The sequence below is a fragment of the Callospermophilus lateralis genome, chromosome 4 (genome assembly GCF_048772815.1).
Source record: "Callospermophilus lateralis isolate mCalLat2 chromosome 4, mCalLat2.hap1, whole genome shotgun sequence".
NCBI classification, from domain to species: Eukaryota; Metazoa; Chordata; class Mammalia; order Rodentia; family Sciuridae; genus Callospermophilus; species Callospermophilus lateralis.
The window spans coordinates 148,121,974-148,139,332 of record NC_135308.1 but is presented as its reverse complement, the minus strand read 5'-3'; the positions used below and the strand labels follow the sequence as shown (position 1 = coordinate 148,139,332).

Genomic DNA, 17,359 nt, shown 5'->3' with positions numbered 1-17,359 from the left:
AATCTTAGCTATGGCCAACATCAAATAGTTGAAGCTATCATGATGATATGGTTTGGATGTGAGGTGTCCCCTGAAAGCTCACGTGTAACACAATGCAACAAGGTTCAGAGAAGAAATGATGGGGTTGTGAGAGCCTTAACCCTATCAGTGATTTCATCCCCTGATAGAGATTAACTGGATGGTAACTGAAGTGGTAGGGAGGAGGTGGGCATGGCTTTGGGTATATATTTGTATCTGGTCAGTGGAGTCTTTCTGCTTCCTGATCTGTGATGTGAGCTGCTGGCCTCTGCCACCACCCTCTCGTGCCCTGATGTCCACCCTCACCTGGAGCCCTGCGGAATGGAGCTGGTCTTCTATGGACTAAGACCTCTGAAACCATGAGCCCTCAAGTGAACTCTTCCTCCTCTACAATTGTTCTGGTCAGATCTTTTAGTCACAGCAACAAGATTTCCCACCCTTTTTCTGTATTTAGTCCAGCTGATGGTCTCCATGGGTCAACTCACTCATCTACTGTTAGAGTAGGAGGGCCCCAGACAGCAGCAGATCCCACAGGGGAAGCGAGTGGTACAAAAAAACAAGAAGATGCGGGGGGAAAAGAGGTATCAGGTAAAGGAATTGCTGCAATGATAAAGTCAGTTTTCTTAAAGGGCAGGTAGGTGGGCTCTGATGGCATTATCAAGAAAAGAAATTCAGAAAACGTCTTATGTAAGAACAGCATTGTTTGAATTAGGAAACATCTGTTTCAACTAACTTCTGAAAACATCAAATTCATTTTAATGTGAGAACTAGAGGTTTAGATCAGGGCTAACGCCCTTACCTAGCATTCACGTGTGCCTGGGTTCAGCACCCCAGTACCACACACACATACATCCCAAACAAAAGCAAAACTAAAACATCAAATGTTAAGAGTTCTGCTTTTAAAACCTTCATTACTTATCGTTTTCAATCCTTTAATATACAGGAAAGGGATGGACCAGTGATCATTATCACCAGTTTTAAGAGAAAGAGCAGAACCAGAAGTTGACTTTAAAGTTGGTGGATCTCAGAAAAAACTCACTGAAGAATTTTTTTGAATTATGCTACCAAACTTGCTTTTTAGATTTAGGATATTGTGGCATCAATGCCCTGGAGGTAGGAATCAAAGGCTGAAAAAGCTAAGGGAAATTTGATTGGTTTTATACATTTAAAATCAAGTATGCTTTATAGATAAAGGTTCTCAGGCTAATAAGATGAGGATAGAAGAAAGTTCTGATTTCATTGCAACTTCTGATTTGTTGCAATAAAAATGTCCAGTATTATGAATGAGATGAGAAAGACCTCTGCTCAGTAAACTTTATCTTTTAAAAAACAACTTTGCGAATGGCGATGGTATCAACTGATTTAAGTGATTCTGACTTTGTACAAATATGTTATTTATTATTTATTAAGCAATATATTTGTAGGCAATTCTGTGCACATTTGAGCACTGGGTTCTTGATCAAGGTTTAACCCCTTATGAACCGCTGTTTTTATGGAAACATCAGCTTTGATTTATATCACTCACTAAGGTCATCATTTTGGGGCATATACCTCATGAGAACTTTAAGGCCTGCATGTGTCTCCATGGAATGTTTCAAAAACCATTACCTCATGTCTTCCTGATAATGAAATAATGACTTTATTATATTCAGTGGGAGAAAAGTAATCCAACTGGTTATCTGTGCTGCCTGGAAAAAATATTTAGTTTGTGGACTGATATTTTAACTCTAGTCGGCAGAAAAACTTTAGAATACACATCTTCATGTTTTTACTTCATAACTTTTGTCTCTTGATGCCTGCTCAGAATTCTGTAAGCTTCTTTCTAAAGAACTCAAGTAAAGACACCCTGAAAGAGGAGGTGACCTCATTTGGCAAATAATGAGTAATCTGAGGTCGAATCAACCTAGCTAGAAGAGAATTAATATGTCTGGAGGACAGAAAAAAACATTTGGAAAAAACCTTTGTGTACGCAATGTGTAGAGGACATTGTTTCAAACCATTCATTTTAAGATCTGACTGAAAAATGAGAATGTCTCCCCCCTTCCCTACAGTGATGCTACTGAAGATTTGATGGCTGAGTATCTGTGACAATAGAGGGGCTGTGCTTGGAAGAAACAGGTGTAAACGATGTGGTCCTCATTCTCAAGTAGTGCTGAGAGCCATAGCCAAGTAGGAATGACTCATGGAAATTTCCTTGTCAGCCTACCCAATGTTGCTTAGAGGGAGGACTCTCCATTGTGGAAATGGGCTTGCCTTGGACCCAGGTCATTTGCAGTGACATTGCATGAATGTTTGAGAAAGGTGACCCTGCTCAAGGACCAGGGCGGATCCAGGTTTAGGGCGGTTCCAGGTTTAGGGTGTGGATCCTGCTGGGAATAGGGCATATTCTGCTGCCTCAGGTGCCTGCTCCTTGAGTTCCCGTTGAGTTCTCTCGGGATTCTGAGAGAACTGGTACACAGAGCCTGGTGGAGGGAGTGTATTTTCCCAGAACGTGCGTGTAGAGTGCCGGTGAGAGTTTGGGAATAAAGAGTTGCTGTTTGAATCTACAAGGTGTGTGGTGGCTCGGTTATTTTGTGCCCAGCCAGACTGTGGCAAAGTAGTTTACATTGTGGTTGGAAATGATACCCACATCACAGCCAGGAACAACCAGAGGCAGACCAAAAGATGCTGGCACAGGAGTAGGTAAAGAAAGGCTGTTGGAGAAAGGAGATTCTATGCCAGGAAAGGCCAAAAGAACAGTAAGGAGGAGACAAGGATGAACCCTGGAGTTCTGAAGAAGCAAGGAGATTGGGTTTGGATGGAGGACTTTTGCTTGAGGTTCAATTTAAACTGAAATATGGCATTTCCTTAGCTGGATTTAAGGCATAAGTAGATTTGACAACCTCATATCCTGCCCCACCAAACCCATGACCTTGTAAAATTTGACAAAGTTATTACTAAGTTCAATCATTTCTAAAGCATTTCTAAATTGGAAAAAGAAGAAAAAGTCCTGAAAAGTAATAGAGTTACTGCTGGGGCAGAAAATAAGATTCATGAAGAAACATATGTAAATACAACTCTTTGAAAAACAAGAAAAATGACCAATGGATTAAAAAGGCAGATCTATAAATCCAAAGTGGCAGAGGGCTCTTAAGTTAAAGAGAAAGGTTTGCAAAGAAAATTAGAGCCCCAAGGAACCCAATAAAACTGAAATAAGGAGGCTATTAGGTAAATTTTAATCATCATGAACATAACCTAGCAGAATGCTAAATTCTGAAAGCTTTGATTTACTATCTGCTACGCAGAAATGTGTCCATTGTATTTTTTAGTTCTCCAAAAAACAAGACAGGTTTCACCATTATTGGAATTAGAAAGAACTGAAATAACTGTTAAGACCTAACTCCCAGGGGTTAGTTGAGCCAGATGACCATGTCCCCTTGGCTCTTGGGGAGGGCTGTGCAACTCTGAATGGAGCTCTATGAGTGTGCTTTAACTCGGTGTGGCTCCAACAGCAACTCTGCCTTCTGATTCTGGATTTAGCCTCCCTTAATCTTTTCCTGCTCCTCAGAGTGAGGATAATTATGCATGTCCCAATCACAGGGCTGTTTCAAAAATCAAATGCAAAATATGTGAAAGTAGCTTGAATAAAGGTAAGCTTTTTTTTAGGTTGAGCCTAGCAGAGAATGTTGACAACGCGTTGTGATTAGAAAGAAATGCTGGGTGGTATAGTCTAGGTCTTTCAAATTTCTCTTAAAATGGGACGGTATGCTCACTTAAAGATGCTAGATAATTAGTATTTCATGGCCACATGATTATGGTAGTAAAGAAACTCACAGAAGTCTCTTCAAATAGCTGGATTGTGAGTTTTATTACATTTCTCAATCATACATGCCTTAGTGCATTTATGCAGAATTCATAATAAAATTTGACCCAGGCCAGGTATGCATAATTCAATGGGCTTGATTTGGTGGCACTTTACTCCTTTGGGCTGATCAAACTATAATGGCTACATTGGACACATTTATTTGGCTCAGACTAGTGAACCAGTAGTAGGCAGCAGCCCAAATGAGACTTCTGGGGCATCCAGAAGACCTTGTAATCTTAAAACATACTCCACTCTGACCTGCAGTTCCACAATTAGATTATTATTTTGACTTTATGGATTTTTAAAGTAAGTTAGGAGTTCTTGAACTTTTTTTTTTAAGTATGGAAAAGAAAGTGAGGTACCTTATTACAATGCTGCCTAGGTTTCTATCTACCATATATATAGTGGCTGACTTTACAAACAGAATTGTGCCCCAATTTGACTGAAGAAATATACTGTCGGACTTGTTTGATCCTCAACCCTTCAGTAGATCTGGGATCTGTTGTTCTTCTTTTTGGCTGGAAGTATAATTACATCATAATTCCCCACCCTCCACCACCATAGGTCTTATTATCAGGGCTTGTATGTCACATACCCCAAGGCAATATCTTCTCCCTCAGTGCCCAACACCACACAAAGGCTAGGAAATGGAGATTTAAAAATGGTTTTGCAGCCAACTTACTTTTGCCCAGCTTCTCCTTGGCCTGCGCAAGGTCCATATTTATAAGCATACACCAAGCGAGGGATAAAGTCAGACGTTATCGCTATGACAAATGCGTTTGTAATAACAGAGAGAATCCCAATGCCTTCAAGAATTCCATACCAAATTCCTATTCAAATAGAAATGTGGTATTAGCTCCATGTACATCAGAGGTGGTAAGAATGAAAGCAATGAGAGTTACTTGTTTTCAATGTCCTTTCATATTTCCAAATACATCTGAAATTAGGAGTAAGAATTTGTGCTTCCAAACACCTTGGCATTTAAGGAATTTCTGAGAAAGTGCCCGTGTGCTCATGATTTAATGATCAGGATCAGACATAAGTCATAGAATTCTGGTCAATGATAAGGCATCAAAACAATCTGATAAGATGAGCTCAGACAATGTCAAGTTGCCACCAGACTGGGAACTCCTTAAGAGTATGGACTGGGTCTCTCCTGTTCATCTTTGGGAGCCCAGTCCCTGAGACATGTCTCTGAGTAGGTGCTCACTGAATGTGAGCTGGTTTCATATGGAGGTTAAAAGCCTATGGTGAGCAAGAACATCTATATTCGATTCTCTTCCACATATGTATTGGCTGAGCACCTGCCTACTCTGCCCTCAGCACTGGATGCACAAATGAATAAAAGACTGTTTTTGATCTTGGCTCTCAAGAGAACTGCACCTGATTCAATTCAACATCTTTGGTCAAATACCAATGCTCATTTCTGCCCTTAGAAAACTAGATTATGTTTTATGTGAATCAAGAAAACACTAGGAAAATGCAAAACAAAGTTAAGCAAATGGAAGATCAATTTTTTTTTTGCCCACATTTCTTTATTGGTGCATTATAGTTGTATATAATGGTAAGATTTGTTGTACATATTTGTAGGTGCACACAATAATATAATTTGGCCAATCTCACTCCTTAGTACTTCTCCCCAGAAGATCTATGTTAAAAATTAGTGATGAGAAATCAAAATTTTAGATTCTAAAGTTTTAAGCTAGAAATAACCAAATTAAGAATATATTTAAGCATATATTCTCTAGCAATGAAAGTGATAAATTTCCAAATAGGGCAGCTTTACTTCTTATCTGATATTATTTAAAACTAATCAAACTATTCTTTGCAAAAATTACACTAAGTATTAAGTCATTTTACATGGAAACCATAAGAAAAAAAATAATGTTGGGTGGCTTTTAAAATTTTATCCACAAGATGGCTCATAGTGCTTTTTAAAAATTCCTGAATTCAACTTACCTATGTCTTTGGCCCTTGAAGCTAAAGGTCTTCTCCATTGTGTGACAAATTTGTAAGCATCCAGTCGAATTTCAATGATGTTATTCAGTAAGGCCAGAAGTGGTGCTAGGGGAAAAGCTGCCACAAAGATAGTTGTGAATCCAAACTGAAGAACTGGGGAAGAGAAAAGGAAGGAGAACAAAGATGTTGGTTTTCCATTACTGTTTTCAAAAGGAAGTGATCTGAATGTGTCATTGTCTTAAGTGATATTTTTCTGATATTGTCTTAAGTGATATTTTTCTGATCCAGATGCACAGGGGACATCTCTTGCAGAAAGCTGACCAAGACATTGGACCAAAGGGCACTACCTGGGGCCGGGAGTAAAGGTATCCTTGGGAACAGGAAACATGCTTAGGACCCAGAGGTTGTTTTCTAAATGCCATTCTCAAATAAAAGGAACCAGGGCTCCTTGGATTCCCAAATTGTGGTAGAAAAATAAAACGTGGGGAGACTAGGATATCTTGTAATGCCAGAAAGTAAGAAAGCACTCAATAAATGATGGGGACACATCAATAGGACACAGAACGAACTTGAAGGCACTCTCTATGGTCAAAGCCAGAATCATTTGTGAAAAAAAATGATATCATTGGATTATAACTAACACTAAGTATTAAGTCTACACTGATACTGATATAAACAGATATGCATAAATAAGAAGGGGGGATTGGGGTAGCTGTTTATCATGGTAGATTTCTAATTCATAAACATAGAAAAAATGATGAAAATAGAAAATCCACCACTCATTAGATGTCACAGTAATACTGTTGCAGGCAAGAACCATCAAAGAATGCTAAAATTAGTGGGGGCAGGGGAGGATACTGAAGAAAATAGGACATTTCTTGATTCAATAATTACAAAAGGAAAAAGAGTATTTTCACAATACAGCAACCTAACAGACATCATCTTACCCACGTGATCAAAGTTAACATCACCAGCAATAAGACATACTGCTATCACACACTCTTGATAGGATGCACCTTTTCTTTCATGTCCCTCCTCCCTCAGTTCTCTTACATTAAAAACTAGATCTTGGCTAGCTCAGTCTTCAGAACCATTGGTTTCCAAATCCTATCAATTACTCTTCAAAAATCTCTCTCCTTTATTCTTCTTATTCACTGTCCCCACTTGAGTTCACACTGATTTTTGTTTTAATTATAGAGGGACACGATACCTTTATTTTATTTATTTTTATTTTTATGTGGTGCCGGGGATCAAACCCAGTGCCTCATGCGTGCTAGGCAAGCACTGTACAACTGAGCCACAAGCCCAGCCCCAGAGTTCAGACTGATTTTTTTAACTGGCTTCTCTACCTCCAAATTTTCACCTATTTTCCCGGTCGTCGCATTTTACATGTGCCTAAAATATTGTACAAGCCCTTTTCTCACCATCTCCCTACATGAAAAAATTCAGTAGGTTCTGAGTGCCTACAGAATAAATCCCAAACTTCCACCATGCCATTCAAGAATCTCAATAATCTGATTCCATACAAACTTCCAAGTCTTATGTCCAAAGGTTGTACCCTATGCCCAGATGAGGTTCCCAAACAGTCCTTCACTCTGGCCACACCACACCACATCATATACTCAATGTTCTGGTCGATGAAAGTCCATTCTTCCTTCATGGGTAAGCTCAGATGTGCCCTCTTCTGGAGCTTTTTGTTAATACTGCCTCCTCTATGGCTCCCACAACTCCTCTCACCACCATACAAAGAACTTCCTCTTGATTTCATGGCTCCTTCTTTGTGTTTTCCCCACTACACTGACCTTCACGAAGGTAGGGATGGAGACTTTGTGTTTCCATTTTCCATATGTTCACTACATGGTTTTGTGTATGGGAGGGACTTAACAGATACCAAATAATGCTGGTTCAGTGACTGACATGTAATTACAATGAAAAAAGACCAGGAAAGTAAAAAACCAACCAAACCAAACAAAACACACACACACACACACACACACACACACCCCTTATTATTCAAGTGGAATAATACCAGTAAAGATAATTCTTATAATCACTGAGGGTACCAGATATTTATTTAGACAGAAAAATGCAAGGCTCACTAAAAAAATAGTTCTCTAAGATTGAGTTTATAATGAAAAATACTATCGGGTTAAGAGGAAAAAGGAAATGCATTTAGTTTATTGGTAACTTTCTTTTATCTGACATTTATCAAATTTAACTAGTTAAATATTATGACCTATAATTAAATCAAATAACTGCTTTCACAAAGCTCAGGTGTGACCTATGTGATATTGATCTTGAAGTGATTAACTACGATGTCCAGTGTCTGCTACTTTCTCAGGAGGTTCAGGGAAGAGGTTTATTGTACCATAGTTACATGGAATTTTTGGAAAAACCTTTATTACAGAAGTAATATAATAAAAAGCACAGAGAATTATTTTTATTAGAATTATATGGACAATACTAGTGTAATTAGGCAAGAACAACAAAAGTGCAATGATTAGAAAAGAAAATGTAAAATTATTATTTGTAGATGACATGATTGGGTCATCTAAAAAAACTCTAGGAAATCTCAGAAAAATCTAGAATCTGATATTATACCTTGGCATATTTGTGTGGTACAAAGTTAACATAAAACCAAAGATAATTTTATACACCAGCAACAGAAAAAAAAATAAAACTAGGGCTGGGAGAATAGCTCAGTGGTAGGCTATGTGCTTAGCATGTGCAAATCTGTGGATTCAATTTCCAGCACCCAAATATAAAACAACTCCCCAAAACAACCCACAAAAGAGTTATAAAAACATCATTTGCAATTGCATTAAAATTCATAAACGGCATGCGAATACATCTAACCTGAGTTACCTAAAACTTGTACAGTAAAATCTATAAAATCTTGCTGAAAAAAATGTAGAAAAATAAATAAATGCAGAAATAGACCATATCTATTAATTGGAAAATATGTTTTCCTCAAATTGTTTAAGAGGTTCAATTCAATTCCAGTCAATATCTTGATAAGATTTTTTTGTAGAAATTGGAAATCTTATTGTAAAATGTATATGGAACCAATTTTGAAGAAGAACAAAGTTGAAACTTCTGTAATTTAAAGATACAGATAAGAGAGTTAGAAGTCAAGTCACTGATAAAGCAAGAAAGGATTTTTTTTTTGCAACTTATATATCTGACAAAGAACTTATGTCTATAATATGACTTCCACAAATCACTAAGAAAAAGACAGATTCCCATTAAAATTATGGGTTGGGGTGAGAATTCAACAAAGAAGATATCCAAATTGCCATAAGCATATGAAAAAGTTCCCAGGATCATTAGTCATCAGGAAATTTCAAATTAAAGCCATGGTGAGACGCTACGACATACTGACCAGATAGCTAAAATTTTGTAAAAATACCTAATGATTTTTAGTGAATACATGGAATAACTGGAGCTCTTATGGTGCTAGTTGAAATATAAATTGAAACAACCCAACTTTGAAAAGCTTGAAAGGGTCTACTGAAGATTGACAAATGCATATTTTATGGTCAGGTAACTCCAATCCTACATAAATTCCCAACAGAAATATTTAACTTATGTGACTGAAAACACATATTACAAATATGTTCACATAAGCATTATTTAAAAGAGCCCAAAATCTGGAAATAAATATCTATTACCAGTAGAATGAATGGATAAATGTGGTGCATTTCTATTTTCAGGAGCCAAGAAGATGTGCAAACTCACAATAGTTCATCTATTGGCCCACTGATGCCTGCACTTCACAAGAAATTTGGCCTATTTTGGAGAAGCCTAACAGAGGCTTTGACACCTCTTAAAGTGTACCTCTACAACGCCTCAACCCTTATTTGTGCTCAGAAATACATTCAAAACAGGAGAGACTTGATTAGTGATGTGGGAGTCAGTGTGCTGAATGGGGGCAAGGTAACAAGCTGGGGCATAACTGAAAACGGAAATGCAAAAAAAAAAAAAAATCACATGACTAAAAGGAAAGATGGGATGAACGTTAAAGACAATCTGCCTGTTTCATAAGTTTGCTTCAGGTGTGTATATCTTAGGAATATTATAGAGCAAAATGAAAATGGAATTCTACTACCAAGAGCAACAGGGAAGAATGTTATAAATGTGATATTGAATGAAAGCAGCCAGTTACACGAGTATGTACTCTACAATTCTGTTCATGTGGATATCAAAAAAGAAAAACTAATCTATGGCATTCAAAGCGATCACAGAGGTTGTTCTGTATGGGAGGGGGGACAAAAGAACTTTCTTAGATACTCATAATATTCTGCTACTTAATCTAGTTCACAGGATGGCAAACTATTTTTATAAGGAGTCAGACACTAAATATTGCTGGCTTTAATGTCTCGGATACAACTATTTCACTTGGCTATTATAGTGTAAAAGCAGCTATAGATAATGTGTAAATAAGTGGGCATCATTGTGTTCCAATAAAGCTTTATTTAGAAAAAGACACTGGACTGAATTTGGCATGTGGGTAATGTACAGTGGTTAGCCACTCTCTCATCTACATAAATTTGTGTGTAAACTTGTGAAAATTCATTGATCTGTACACTTACGATTTCTATATTTCTCTCTACATATGCAATTCAGTGAGTTACAATATTAAAACAACAACAAAGCCGGGAAGTGAAAAGAAAAATAAAACCAGCAGGGACAGAAGTAAGCTGTTGGAATTCACCCATCTGCTTGCAATGCTTCTCATATTTGTTTTATGGTGAAAAGATACGGCAGTATTTGGAGCACTACCAATTCTAGCCACATAAATGCCTCTTTTCAAGAGCTCGATATACTCACATTATTGTTCATTTCCTTCTTTATGGGAGAAAGAGTCCATTAAGAGATCTAAAAGTGGTTAGTTCTTATAATGAATTCCCTTTATTAAGTTTTATTATTAATGATCCCATTGATTTCTTTTCCAAGTTATATCATTCTGCCATTTTATAATTGAAACTCTAAAAACATCAGTGGATACTTAGGACATAAGCAATCTAAGAAACATTAAGTGTTAATTCTACTACTCCTTTAATTTTCAGAATTGCCTAGAAAGGATGGCTTCCTTCAGAAGTAATGTATCTTGCTCATTCCTAATCCTGTTTTCACTCCAGTGTAATAGAGCTTCAAAAATTATAAAAAAATGTATACATAATCTATCTGCTAAGAGATATTACTTAATATCTTTTTGTCTCTGTTTTCTCTTCTCTAAAGTAGGAATGAGAGTAAGAGTAACCCTTTGTGCAGATCAAGTGAGTTAGTGAATGGAAAGCTCAGAACAATGCCTGACTCATTAGTATATGTTTACTACACCATTATTATTATTTTCCTATATTTCTTATCTCCTAGAGGGGATATAATGATACAGTTAACAAAGAGGTTTCACGGTTCATAAATTACAGGTTTGACATTTGAACCTAGGGATTTTGCTTCTAAAATCCATGCTCGGAGATACAAGCTAAGAGAACTAGCTTGGGTTTGATTCCAGAGTGATCTGATTCCATAACTGTAAAGTGCAGCATAGGTTGAGCATTCCCATCTGAACACTTTCCTCCCACAACAGAAATGACTGCTCCCCACTATACCTCCTACTGATTCATATCACAGAATCTATGACACTTTATTTGCAGTTACTCTTTTCTCTCTTTATGTGTGTGTGTGTGTGTGTGTGTGTGTGTGTGTGTGTGTATGTGTGTGTGTACTGGGGATTAAACCCAGTCTTCATGCATGCTGGGCACAAGCTCTACCATTGGGCTATATCCCCAGCCCTTTTATAAGTTGTGAGACAGTCTCACTAAACTGGCCTCAAACTTGTGACCCTCCTTGCCTCAGCTTCCCAAGTAGCTGGAATTACAGGTGTGCACAACCATACCTGGCTGCAGTAACTCTTTATATCTCTCGTTCTCTCTCACTAGCCTGTGCACTTCTTGAAAGCTGGGCACTGTGCCTTACTCTTTTTGGTATCTCTGGTGCCAGATACAGTGTCTCCCTGGCATTTCATGAAGTTCAACAAATATCAGCTGAATGAGGGATCAATCACTGCATGAATGCTAACTCCTTTAATTTGATGCATCAAATTCCCCAATTCATTTTGTGTTCTGGTGATTCAGTACAAGGGACAAGACAATGTCATGAAGAGTTCGAATTTCAATAGACTTTGGGCATTATCCATATGGATTGAATTTCTTAAATGAAGACATTCTTCCCTCTGTATTTAGCTTGGGAGACCCACACACAGATGGCTTCCATGATAATGGGTGTATTGCAATTGAATATAGCTAGAGATCTGTAATTAAGAGGGTAAAAGAGAATATTTCCATACTCATTTCCAAGTACTCATCAAAGAGTCCATAGGCATTCATTGGCTGAAGGTTGTAGTCCTTTTCCCATTGTGGGAAGTTTACTTTCCTTTCAGTCCCATGTTCTTGTCGTACTTTTCTTCTAGTCCACCAGTTCTGAATTAACCTGTACAAAAAGATCAATTTCTTACCAAAAAAGCAACTATTCATAAGACTTAATTAATAAGAAAGAGAATAGTTAGAATTTAGAGCCATGTTAAAAAAAAGAAACTCATGCATGTAAGCAGAATGACTGATGAACTTCTTTCAAGCGTTCATGAAATGGTCTCATGCTTCGTGCTGCCTAGAGGGTTGGATAGAGGACTGAGTGTATCTATAAACGGACTTCTCTGCAACACCCAGCCAAGTGATAATAGGCCTAGGTTGCTTAATGAGCAGTCTTCTTATGTGAGTGCTGACCTGCAGATTCTGACTTCAGGGACCCAGAAAACCTGCAAACCCACAAAAATGCTTCCTGTCTTGGGAGATGGTCGCCTGCAATTTGACAACAGGACTGGGGTGCTTGGGCTTAAGCTGGACAGGGGCTCTAATTTCCAAAAAAAATGCATTTCACATTGGTGAGATTACACATTAATCCTCAGCAGTGTTCAGCAGTACATTTCATAATATGGGTAAGGAAATGCATCAGAGGTATGCAGATCTGTGTGCTGTAGGGAACAAGGAAAAAGGAAAAAGTTGAAGGGCACCCAGGAGTTCAAATGCCAAAAGAAAAATCATGTGAAACAAAAGAGTATCAAAGACAAACTCTGCCCACTTGACAATTATGCTGTTATGTCTGTCTTATTAGAGGTCAAAATAGAGTTCCTCTGATGCCTAGGACATTGTCATTAATTATGGCTTGTACTGTGAAGTAGAATATCATACTCCTATTTTTGTTTTATGTTTTATTTTATTTATGTTTTACAGAAACATCAAACACTTGGAATATGATTTCTAAATAAATTCAAGAATAGAAAACTACTGACATTGATTCTGACAGGGAGCTAAGGGAAGATATTTTGAAGTGAACCAAATTCAGCTAATCATTCCAAATGAGTGGTCCTCTCTAAGACCTGTGGATCTTGATGACCCCATTAGAGACCCAGAGCCAACATGGAACCCAATGGGTATGGAGTTACAGCAGACACAGAAGTGTTGCTGATTATGTTCTCTTAAAACTTACCTGGCCAGAACTGAACAAGCACAGCAGAGCTGAAGTTTATCTTTGCAAACATCATGCAAGTTTTGCCCAATGCCATGGACAGAAAAATATTATGTCCAGGTGCTAATGCCTTAGAAATACACCTATTTATTTTGTGAATTCTTGAACTTTACTTCTTTCCATAAGTTCTTTTTTCTGTAGTCTGAATTTAGTGTAGTTTTTAAAAATTACCATTCTAATTTATCACAGGAATGGTGAGGTGGCGATCTTATTTTAAAGTAAAGAGCTATGGACTTAAACAATGGTGGAGCCTAAAGGGTCAAAAGCATCACTTAAAGCATCTTGCAGGCCAATATTTAATATTCAGGGGACTACAGAGACTTCATAAAGAACATTCACTTTCATTCACGTGACCTGTGCTAAATCTCCCCATAGAGCCAATGTGTGTTTTCATGACTGCCTTTGAATATATAAGTGTGACGCTTGCTTGATTGCCAAGTCTGCATTGCTTATCTTACTTGCCACACCCAGAAATGCCAATAAGGAGCAATGCTGCCTGTCAATGATAGACATCTAAGGTACTTACGGGTAGCCAAGTTCCATGAAATTATTCCAGGTCTGCTTTAGCACCATTATAATACCCATTTGCATACAGAGATCAATAAGGCATCCACTAGGGTGGCACTGCAAGGTAAGCAAACACAGAAATTCAAGAATCAATGGTGAGGAAGAAAGGGTGTCTGCTTCTAATTTGCATAAAGTTTCCATAGGGCTGTTTTATGTGAGTATGTAGGAAAAAAGGAAGGAGGGGAGAATACAGACCTCTTCTAGTCTCCACCTGTTTATCAGCCTCAAGTAGGCACCTGGGTGTCCTGTGAATCTTTAACACACAGAAAAACAAGTCATTAGCATTCTGTAAGTCTAAGCTTTCAGTGAATATTATATTCAGTTTAGAACATCCTCCAAAGTAAATTATGGGTACAGTCAAGTATCAGGTTGAAGGAATTAGGAAGCCCTCCAGAGTTGTCATAACTATAGCTCTTGGAATTCTCCAGGGGACATTTCTCTACTGGCTTTCCATCCAGTTGCTAGCAGCAGGGGCCAGTTCTTCATGCTTGCTGTAACTTTTAACATTTTCTGCTGAATAGCAGGTGCTCTAGTTGGGGTAAGCAACAGTTTTACTGGTTCCTTTAAACATATTTGATGCTTTTGAATAATAGTCATGCTCTTTAAAATAAAATCAAGCTGTTCAGAATTTCATGCTATTGGAGTAGCTAAAAAACTAAGGAGATGCTGGTGATTGCCTCTCACTGAAACCCTATACCTGACCCCTTTCCCTATTTCCCCACTCTCCTGAAATGCTTCCAGGTAGAGTGGAATTCATGGGGCATTACCACTAAGCATAGAATCCCTCCTAAATTCTCATAACTGCTAGATTTAAAGTTACGTAGTATTCTCTGGTATTCATTCTACCCCCTTTCCTGGATGGGGGGGGGGGGGCAGGATGTTCTTCCCTCTTGGAGATTTAGGATATGCTGTAGGATTATACCCCTATGCCACCTGCTTTCACAGGTGTGAGTCTCTGGAGCCTGCTGCAAGTATGGATGTTGGTCAGATGTTTTCAATCCATCATTCACAGGTACAAGTAAACCATTTCCATTAGCAATAAAAGGTACAGAGCACTTCTGAGTGGAGACTATTTCTTGGGATTCATTTGGAAAGGGAAAGGAAGTCAATGTTCTCTTTTGACATTTTACATAGGTCACCCTGTGAGATGGGCTTCTCTATCACCTTTGGCTAGTGACCTCTGAGTGTTCTGTCCCTGCCTGGCATAAGTAGGTGTGGAGGGGTCAGGTTCTTACCTTCCAAGGAAGAATGCGATGTAAAACGTGGAACTATTCAGATTGACAAACTGAAAAAGAAACATTTTCAAGGTGAAGCTGTTCTCCCATTCGGACTCTGTGCGAGGCTGCTCTGTGGACAAAAGAGGAGCAGAGTTTGAGAGGCTGAATCTGACCTCTCTCTACTTCCTGCCTTGCTCTCTCCACATAGGAGATACCAGTTTGCCTACAGCTGACATGTGTTGAAACCGACCATGCATGAGACAGATCCTCAAACTCACAGAGCAGCCCCAGTAAGAGTTCGGTGGGAAGTAGCAACTGATGTATCTGAAGGATACCTTGAGTGTCCAGAGTGTTCTGCTCTTATGGGATCCCTGGATAGTGTGAAGCAGGGACAGGTAGAATGAATGGGGACTCATCCTCAGACCTGGCTCTCTGCAGTAGCTTTGCGTTTTCCTTTTTGTTTCTACCTTCAGCGTGGGGCCTATGTGGGGTCAGGTGGCCTCCCAGCTCCTAATGATTCCTTGGTCTCCACTCCTAGCTCCAGTGCTGCACAGGCTGCTGCCTATCAAGGAATATAGACTATTTGACTTGGATGTCTTCACCCTCATCTACCATTTTCCATTCTCACAGGAAAACATTAAGATGACCTCTTTTCTAGAGCTTTTCCTGTATATATCACCACTGTGTCTTATAATTTTCTGACCTCAGTCAGGGGCTGATTGTCATCTCCTCCTATTTCAACTTTCACAGACCAAAGGCTTTTTGGACACTCTGACATGAACCAAAATATAGCTCTAGTTGCCCTTAAGGTCAAATCTCCAACTTAAAATCTCATGTCAGATGCCCTTATCCTTCCCTAGGAGCTCAATCCTCACCTCAAGGAGGGTCAAAGAAAATGTATTTAATGCAATAGCATTTTATCTATTCCTACATTCCCTGAGCTCCTAATTACTCATTTAACATTTCACCCCATCATTTCTTTTTCCACGAATTATAACTCAAAATGCTTCCTGGAAGCAAATCTGAGAAGGAAAGGGAGAAAGAAAGAGAACCTGATTTAAAGTGGTTTAAAATGTCAACTTTAGAACAAGGCTATACTGCTGTCGAGGGCAGGAAAGACAAAGAATTCTTGGAGGGTTTGGGTTTCATTTCACTTTTGCTGACTGAGTCCTAGTTACATGTGAAGGTTTTCTGGGTTGTCAGCCAGCTGAGCTCTCAGATGTTTCAATGATGGATGGACCATGGCTGTATCTCCACATGCAACGTCCCCAGCCAGGGTCAAGCTACCACCAGACACAGCCTACCAATGGGCAGTTACCTTTTCCATGAACATAAAGCTCTTTCTATCTTTTTGGACAAGGTGTGATGGTGATGGAAGATGTCAATGATATTAAAGGAGATATAGTAAAATGGCTAGCTGTGTGTCTGACATATAGACTCAAGAAATGGCATCTATTAGTAATAATGACTGTTATAAATAAAAACAGTTTTGTGATCTTCCCCCTTCTGGACAAGCTACATAAGGGAATATATTAAAACAATTACCCATGGGAGCTTGTAATTTTCCCAAACTGCATAATGACTAAAATCTCGTCAATATCCAGCAAAATTAAGCTTCAAATTTGATGACAAAATAAAAACCTTCTATCATAAACAAAAATTCAAAGAATTTACAATGAGAAAGCCTGCATTACAGAATATTCTAGACAAATTATTCAATGAGGACAAAATGAAAAACAACAATGAAAATCAGCAAAGAGAGGAACTACACAAAGGGAAAATCCAATCAAAGAAGAAACCAACTCAAGTTAAAAACCACACATAATCTAAAAAGACCAGGAAAACAAACCGTGTCTCAAAAATAACCCTGAATGTTAATGGCCTAAACTCATCAATTAAAAGACATAAACTGGCAGATTTGATTTTTAAAAAAAGATCAAACAATATGCTTCCTTCAAAAGACTCATCTTCAGAAAAGACATCCACAGACTGAATGTGAAAAGATGGTAAAAAACATGACACTTACATGGACAACGTAAATAAGTAGGGTTTCCATCCTAATGTCAGATAAAGTGGACTTCAAACCAAAGTTAGTCAAAAGAGATAAAGAGAAGACATTTCATACTGCTTAAGGGAAACATACATCAACAAGACATAATAATCATAA

The 17,359-nt window shown here is 38.3% G+C and overlaps 1 protein-coding gene across 1 annotated transcript in view; it reads right to left on the bottom strand.

Moving 5' to 3' along the window:
* The window catches only part of Ano4 (anoctamin 4), a 210,679-nt gene that overhangs the window by 10,168 nt on the left and 183,152 nt on the right, over positions 1-17,359 (bottom strand). The window contains exons 19-24 of the mRNA XM_076855420.2: positions 15,211-15,322; positions 14,171-14,228; positions 13,935-14,032; positions 12,171-12,313; positions 5,822-5,974; positions 4,545-4,692 (exon numbers count right to left, since the gene is read on the bottom strand). Of these exons, the coding sequence (XP_076711535.1) occupies positions 4,545-4,692; positions 5,822-5,974; positions 12,171-12,313; positions 13,935-14,032; positions 14,171-14,228; positions 15,211-15,322 (712 nt within the window). The remainder of the gene's footprint in view (positions 1-4,544; positions 4,693-5,821; positions 5,975-12,170; positions 12,314-13,934; positions 14,033-14,170; positions 14,229-15,210; positions 15,323-17,359) is intronic.